This window comes from Drosophila obscura, unplaced genomic scaffold, assembly GCF_018151105.1.
Source record: "Drosophila obscura isolate BZ-5 IFL unplaced genomic scaffold, ASM1815110v1 contig_165, whole genome shotgun sequence".
Taxonomy (NCBI): domain Eukaryota; kingdom Metazoa; phylum Arthropoda; class Insecta; order Diptera; family Drosophilidae; genus Drosophila; species Drosophila obscura.
This window is the reverse complement of record NW_024542752.1, coordinates 2,737,328-2,744,960: the sequence shown is the minus strand read 5'-3', so window position 1 is coordinate 2,744,960 and position 7,633 is coordinate 2,737,328. Positions and strand designations below refer to the sequence as shown.

General features: G+C 52.6%; 1 protein-coding gene and 1 non-coding gene across 2 annotated transcripts; both read right to left on the bottom strand.

Moving 5' to 3' along the window:
- Positions 1–518: 518 nt before the first annotated feature.
- Positions 519–5,016, bottom strand: LOC111066266 (xenotropic and polytropic retrovirus receptor 1 homolog). Its single transcript, XM_041591989.1, is given in 16 exon segments — positions 519–896; positions 2,949–3,029; positions 3,032–3,068; positions 3,071–3,104; positions 3,178–3,400; positions 3,451–3,603; positions 3,606–3,819; positions 3,821–3,850; positions 3,852–4,197; positions 4,200–4,225; positions 4,227–4,326; positions 4,366–4,464; positions 4,466–4,604; positions 4,607–4,640; positions 4,730–4,827; positions 5,010–5,016. Coding segments are annotated over 16 exon segments (1,674 nt in total). The 3' UTR covers positions 519–843.
- Positions 5,017–5,311: 295 nt separating this feature from the next.
- On the bottom strand, positions 5,312–5,383 carry Trnap-cgg. The gene has a single exon. It is a non-coding gene; the product is annotated as a tRNA-Pro (tRNA).
- Between the last annotated feature and the right edge of the window lie 2,250 nt (positions 5,384–7,633).

The window sequence follows — 7,633 nt, the reverse complement described above, 5'->3', positions numbered from 1 at the left end:
GCGCCATTTTCCACACAGCAAGAGCACAACAGCAGCCCCAACAGACACAACATAAAGCTATCTATATGGACACTGGCCACTGGCCACTGGCCACTGAGGGTTACCTCACCCATAGGGCAACCCTGCCGCACAAGCCTTCTATTTTCACACACTTAGCCGTGGAAAGTGGAAAATCTTTAAGTTCTGTGTTGAGGCTATTTGTGCCTGCAAGCATTTTTCAATTCATTTTTAGATTGTTTTCTTTGGCTGTTGCCAGTCCCTGCCAATTCTGGACGTATTTTTTTGTTCAATTTTGTTGTTGTATTAAATTAATTTGCTTTTTTATTTATTAAAATTTACTTTAGTGCATTTTGCCTGCAACTTTTATGCTCCTTTAGTTCGTTGGGGAAGTCAAGAGGCAACCCTCGTTGGCACAACTGCGCCCGAAGCCCGAAGCAGTTTGGGCCTTGTTTGGCCAGTTGCCAGTTGCCAGTCAGACGCGCCTTATGGCCAAGACGGGACTCGATTTGGCTGGTATCGGTATCGTATTGGGATTTGTTTGTTTGTTTGTTCATTCGACTTGGCTTGGGTTGGGCTCCCTCCACTGGGCTGTTCTTCGCTTTGCTTGTTTGCTTTTTCGCTTCGCCTTTTTGTTGTTTGCTTGTTTTTGTCTATTTGGTCTGGTTTTGGCGCGTGTGCAACTGTACCAAGATCGGCCACATCGGCCACAATCTGCGGACAGAGGACATGGAGCCGCCGCATATTGCACTGCACTCGACTCATGTTGCAGCTTAATTGACACAGCAGCAGCAGCAGCAGCAGCAGCAGCATCGATGGCAGCGGCAATTAATAATAGCAACAGGCTCATTCTCTGCCTTTCTCCTGCTGTCCTAGCCTCTCTCTTTCGCTGCCCCTCTCTCTTGCACTAAAGCGTTGTGGCCCGGCGTCTCTTGTCGCATAAATTGCAGTTGTCATTACCCGCAACAGCAGCAGCAGCAACAGCAACAGCAACATTAAGGAGTCAATGGCAAATTTATGTTTGACTCGTGCCCAAGCTGGCAAGCTGGCCACTGAAAAACTTAACTCGAGTGAGAGATAAGTTAACTGGATAACTGGCCAGGCTCTCCTGGCTTGCGCAGTCATCGTCATCGTCATCGTCATAAACAATGATGCAGACTGATTGCCCATCCCCCCAGTCCCCCCCCCTCCGCCTAGTCAGTCACCAACTTTCCTGCGCCTGCGGTGAATGATCAAATCACAAGAGACGGCACAGCAGGAGTTCTCTTTGGGAGTCATTCTTGGGACAATTGCTAATCCGATTCCGGACTAATGCGATAATGCTCGAATGCACAAGCGGCAGGCCTTCCAAGGGTTTCGATTCACTCACACAAATGAAGCAGGGATAAGTCCAGTCATTCAGCTAGGATCAGCTGAGTGAAAAGATTTCGTTGGGCTGCCAACCAAAATAATCCCTGCTAAGAATTCGGGGGAATGAAGTGTCTGGTCTAGTCTGCGTAAAGATCTGATCGACATATTGAGCCTCATTTGAGAGGCTTCTTTCTGGCTTGCGATGAATACATTTTTTGGCTAAGACCCTGGAATGAATTCGATAACTTTATACACAAAGTAAATGGAGAGGAAAGCATCTGGGGGCCACAAGGTAACATCAGTGAAAATTCGACTTTGTATGGCATATATTCGTAGAACAAATGAGCCTGTACCGGGGGGACCCCTTCACCTGGGTCATCTTCAACTTCTTTATGGCCGCCAATGTGACGGGGTGGCAGCGGTCGGGCGTCAACCATGTGCTGATATTCGACATTGATCCGCGCAGCCACCTGCAGCCAGGAAGGCGGCCTTCCTGGAGATCGCCTGCACCTTCGGCATACTGTGGACGCTCTCGATGCTGGGCTACCTCTGCCACGTACCGTTGCATCCGCTGGCCCTGATCCTCATAATGCTGCTGCTGCTGCTGCTGGTGATACCGCCTGCCGATCATGAACTGGTCGGCACGCTGGCACGCTGGCACGCTGGACGATGCGACTGATGACGGCGCCGCTGCACTACGTGGGCTTCGCCGACTTCTGGATGGGCGATCAGCTGAACTCGCTGCTCACCTGCCTCGTCGATCACTACTACATTGTGCGCTTGTACACCACCTACTGGTTGCGGGAGGGGGCGGTGCCGCCGTACCTCACCACCGATCTGATGGTGATTGATAAAAGTTGATTGCCACAAAAAATATCGAGAAGAGAAGCGGAACGGAGCGTTCCGTTTGCCTTTCTCCAGGTACGCGGAATGCTTTCGCCCCAGCCAGCAGCAGAGAGGTTTCTCCCCACAGCACTCCGCTGCGATCGCTTCACTAATTACTTCACTAATCAAAGCTCAATGCGAGTCAATTAAAAGATTGTCCCACAAGCAGAAGCAGCAGCAGCAGCAGCAGCGCCAGCTGCATGTTCCGGGCAGGGGATCCGTGATCGGCAGAACGGGAGAATGAGGAGGATCTTCACCGCCAACAGCAACTGCAACTGCAACGCCATGTGCCTGATTCGCATGCAATGACAATTGTTACTTGACTTGACCAGGAGACAGGCAGAACAGATCGAGCAGGCGGCTGCTGAGGCAGATCGAGGCTGCTTTTGGGTGCAGCTGGTGGACCGGTTTGGCGCGTGCCCAACTCAGTTCCGATCCGATACGATCCTCAAGCTCCCTCTCTCCCTCTCTTCCTCGCTCACTGAGCTTGCTTCAGTCCTCTTCTCTGTTTCTGTCTGTGTCTCTTTTCCTTGCTTATTTTTGCACAAACGAATTAATTAAAGATGATGACGGAGATGCAGAGGGCCATTAGCATTAACGGACACAGCTGCGACTGAGAGAGTGAGCAGGAGAGGGCGAGAGATGGCATGACAGTGCGTGGCAGCTGTGGCCACATAGCCATAACCCAGAAGTACTCCTTGCCGGGTCGCGTGCGCTGCGATTGGTCACCCTGTCCGACTCGTCCATCATGTCCTCGAGCCTGCGCTCCTGCCGCGGCTTGAGCGCCGCCAGATCGATGTGGCACGAAACTTGCCGCAGTTGTACAGATACTCTCCAGATTCTCCAATCGCACGTAGTTCCAGATGAAGCGCCTGCTGGATGGATCGACATGGGCAGGGTACAGTGTTGTACAGTGGCAAGAGCCGCCGCCCTCACTCACCTCACCGCGTGATCTCCAGGAGACTGGCCAGAGCTCTGGCCTTGTGGGGCGTCATCAGGTTGTGGCAGTAGAACGTGAACTCGATCACCCAGAAGCAGCGCAGCAGCAGATTCAGCAGTAGAAGGACTGCGGACTCCCCCTTGCGGATGCGGAACAGGCCAAAGTCCTTGATCACGTCCCACAAATAGCAGTACACGGTGGACACTATGGAGGCGGCCATAGATCCGTGTACGGATTATGGACATCTATGGAAGGGAGGGGAGGCGAGAATGGGGCTAATGTGAGTGGGAACCGGTGGGGGACGAGGCTCGTACCATCCGTTCGATTGCGCAGCGTGGAGAAGAGCACCACGCAGAATGTCGTCGAGTACTTCCCGGCATTGAGCAGATAGGTGACGGACTTGGAGCCGCTGTCCCGGAATCGGCGCAGGCGGGCAGGCAGCGCATGAACGGCACCATCAGATCGGTGGTGAGGTACGGCGGCACCGCCCCCTACCGCAGCCAGCAGGTGGTGTAGAAGCGCACAATGTAGTAGTGATCGACGAGGCAGGTGAGCAGCGAGTTCAGCTGATCGCCCATCCAGAAGTCGGCGAAGCCCACGTAGTGCAGCGGCGCAGTCATCAGTCGCATCGTCCAGCGTGCCAGCGTGCCAGCGTGCCGGCCAGTTCATGATCGGCAGGCGGTATCACCAGCAGCAGCAGCAGCAGCATGATGAGGATCAGGGCCAGCGGATGCAGCGGTACATGGCAGAGGTAGCCCAGCATCGAGAGCGTCCACAGTATGCCGAGGGTGCAGGCGATCTCCAGGAAGGTGGCCGGCTGCAGGTGGCTGCGCGGATCCATGTCGAATATCAGCACATGGTTGACGCCCGACCGCTGCCACCCCGTCACATTGGCGGCCATAAAGAAGTTGAAGATGACCCAGGTGAAGGGTCCCCCCGGTACAGGCTCATAATGGCCAAAAGGTTTGCCTGCGCTATGTGCCGCTCGAACCAGTCCGCGCCGGAGTTGGACTCCAGATACTTGGCGTACTTCTTACAGATCTTGCGGAAGCTTGCCCGTCTCGTTGAGCGACTGAAAATTCTGGAGCAGCACCAGGCTGAGGTAGAACTCGCTGTAGACGGTGCGCAGCTGCCGCTGGGTCATCAACTTACGGCTGCCCGACGTATTGACCGGATCCGGCCGCGTCTGCTGCTCCGCCGCCGCTGTTCGCTGTGAGTTCAGCGCTATGGCACTGGACGTATGCCCGGGCACCCGGGCGGATGCCAGCAGCTGCAGCTTGAGGGTGGCATGCACGCGCCTCCGCCAGCTTCTCCATGAAGAAGTTGTTGACGCGATCCAGCTCGTTGTGGCACTCGGTGCAGAAGGCCTCCTCGAAGGCCTTGTAGTAGCTCTCGACGCCGTATTTGTGCGATGCGGTTCCGAGATGCGGCCACCGTCCACACCCTGCCTGATCATTGCCTTCAGAGCCTGCAGTTGTACGGCATTGGGGATTGGCGGATTGGGGGATTGAGATTCGGTTGGGTTGGGTTCCCCATTGAACTGGAACTGCCGCTCACCGTATATCGCAGGTACTGCTGTCGCCATTCGATGGTCAGATGCGTCTCAAAGGTTTGGGGGGCTTTTGCCCCACAAGCGGCGCAGGAAGCCGTCCCAGCTCAACGCCCGGAGCTCGCTGCGACAGTTCAGTACCTCATCAGTCAGGGGCTGCAAATTCTGACATTCTTCTCCACAGTAACTCAACCAAATCCAGCCCGGCCGAGCCTTATCTGACTGCTTTGCCGAATGAGTTGTTCAATTTTCAGTGTTGCGCGCAAGGAGAGGGAACTCTGGATTCACTTTCCATTGTTCCCCTTGGCAGCCCCCGCCGCTCTCAGCGCACTCTCTGCGCAGTGTGTGAGTCACTTCCTCGATCTCGATTATGCGTGGTTCACACGCTCTTCCTGTGCGCCAGGTCGGCTGACGGTGACGAGTGACTCAGAGAGCGAGTGTTCCCGTTGGCTGAGCCAAAATTGTTGTAAGAACAGTTAAACCCAGGCGATAACGATCGCGCGTCAGACCAGACCCAACTATCTTTGGCTTCTGATTAAAAATATAAAAAAAAATAAACGAAAAACAAAAAAGAACTTAGTTATGCCTTCGGGCTCGTCCGGGAGTTGAACCCGGGACCTCTCGCACCCGAAGCGAGAATCATACCACTAGACCAACGAGCCTCTATATTCGGGATCGTAAAATATGAGAATATCAATGAACTCTGGAGCATGAGCCAAGCAAATGCGAATATGAATCATATTTCATATTTCTGCAATTGCTAAAAGTTTATGGCATATTTCAGTGTTTTACGACACATTTTGCACTGATCAATAAATGTTTATATGCGCCCAATAATCGATCAAATGTTGGCGCTATCCGAAAGTAGATATTGCAATAAATACTTGCAATTAATATAAATTTACATGCGCATCGGCTGTGTCTTCTTAGAACAATGCTCGACAAATGCCCCGAGGTATGAGAATTGCCAAAGCGAAGAAAGCTACGAATTCTGCACACTTTTGGGTCTTCCGAGGGCCACTCCACTCGACGGTGACGATCAGCAGACAGCCGCCTACAACAAAGTACCGCTACTCAGCGACCGCAAACGAGAAGCGAACGAGAAAGAGAATTCGCCAAAGAGGAGGACTGGCAGAAGGAAAGCAAAAATCAAAGCAGCAAACAAATTTTGCATCAAGAACTCTTCCAGGCGGCATTGTGGTGTGGCATGGCATGGCTCTGCCTCTGCCTCTGCTCTGCTCTTGGGGCGCTGACCACCGATCGCATTACGCAACAGTTGAAACAGTTTTGTCGCCGAGTTGCCAGATCGCCTGCAGGCCAAGTCCAAGTTCCAGCCACAGGCCACAGCATTGGCGAGACCAAAATCAATTTGTAAGTGATTTTTCCCAGCTTAGCCAGAAGCTGAAGCTGAAGCCTCTCAGCCAATCTTAATGCACGCGAATTGAGGCCACAGGGTTGCGCCCCCTTGTGACGTGAAATGGGAAAGTGGCCGGGGCGAGGCCTGAAGCTAGACAAATTCGTTTGGCCGCATAAATGATTGAATGCTGGCTGGAAGTGCAGTTCCAGAGCTGGGGTTGGGTAGGCGTTTGCTGTTACCCTGTAAATGAGTTACGGTACCCTGCCCCTGCCCCACCCAACCCTCTCTTTGCTGTGGGCAATATCTGAAACTTTCGAAACACACACACAAAATGTGGGTACAACTTTCTTTCTGTTCAAAAATATACAAAAAATGCTGCTTTAATCTATAAAAAATAAAAAAAAACAATGATCATTCATCAAATAAAATCAAACCTTCAATACATCTTCTAGTTCCCCTGTAAGTGCCCCACCATTCTCCTGCCCCATATGCAGATGTCTCCCTCAAAAGCTAGCCTGAAAATCAAGCTTTGAGAAGGCTTCTCTTCTTCGCTGCCTGCGACCCGAAGGGGGCCATTTGAGCAATCAATCAATTAGAGGGGAAGATCACTTCCTTCTTGCATTGTGTGGCGCCAAAACGGAAGCTGCGCAGAGGCGTGTTGGGGGGCTGGCCAGCAGGGAGGAGGAGCAACACAACATCCGACTGGGATGCAAAGCTCTGGGCTTAAAGTGCTGTCCCCATGCTAGCCGTAGCCGTAACCGTACCCGTCACCCGTACCCACCTATGGCCAACTTCCGTTTTGATTGAGACAACTGCAAATTAGCAATTGGCCATTGGCCATTGGCCAGCAGTGCTGACAATGGATGGACTGGTCTTGGCACTCGTCACTCGTCGTAATCACGGCTAGAACGCAGGCTCTTGTGCAACTTCCGTGCTCCACTTGCGCTGCACTTGGTGGAAATTGGTGGAAATTATGGCATCCATCGCTTATATATATAATTAGAAATGTCAGTGGCTGGGCAATTGGCATGCGTAATTGGCTAATTGAATCCAATTGCCTGTCATGGCAATCGATCGCTGGATTCCATCGCTCCATCGATGAATGGTTGTGTGGATGGCTCTGGAGCCCACATCCGATCTGATCCGATCGGCAGCAAACATCATTCATCTAGCTTGGGAGACACAACAGAAACGACAGAAACGACATCCTCATTAATCATTTGGATTTCCCTCGAACACATTCCCATAAGCATCTTAGCGCGAATCCCTTTTGCCCTCCCTCCCTCCCTGCCTCTCTCTACCTCTCTCCCTCCCAGGGTGGTCCCTAATCTACGCTTAGCTCTTTTTAATGCTGCTTTCTGTGGGTGGCTCTCGGCCAAAATGCTGGCTAATGGGCCCCACAGCACAAAGAGAGAGAGACCACACATCAATGTCTTGACTCCATTCAGACTTCGTTTTTCCCAGGCCACACGCACACCAGAACCAGCAGGGAAACGGTGCGGGAAACGCAGCCTCGGGCAGCATGCAACAAGTGTGTGGTGCTCAGTTTCACCGC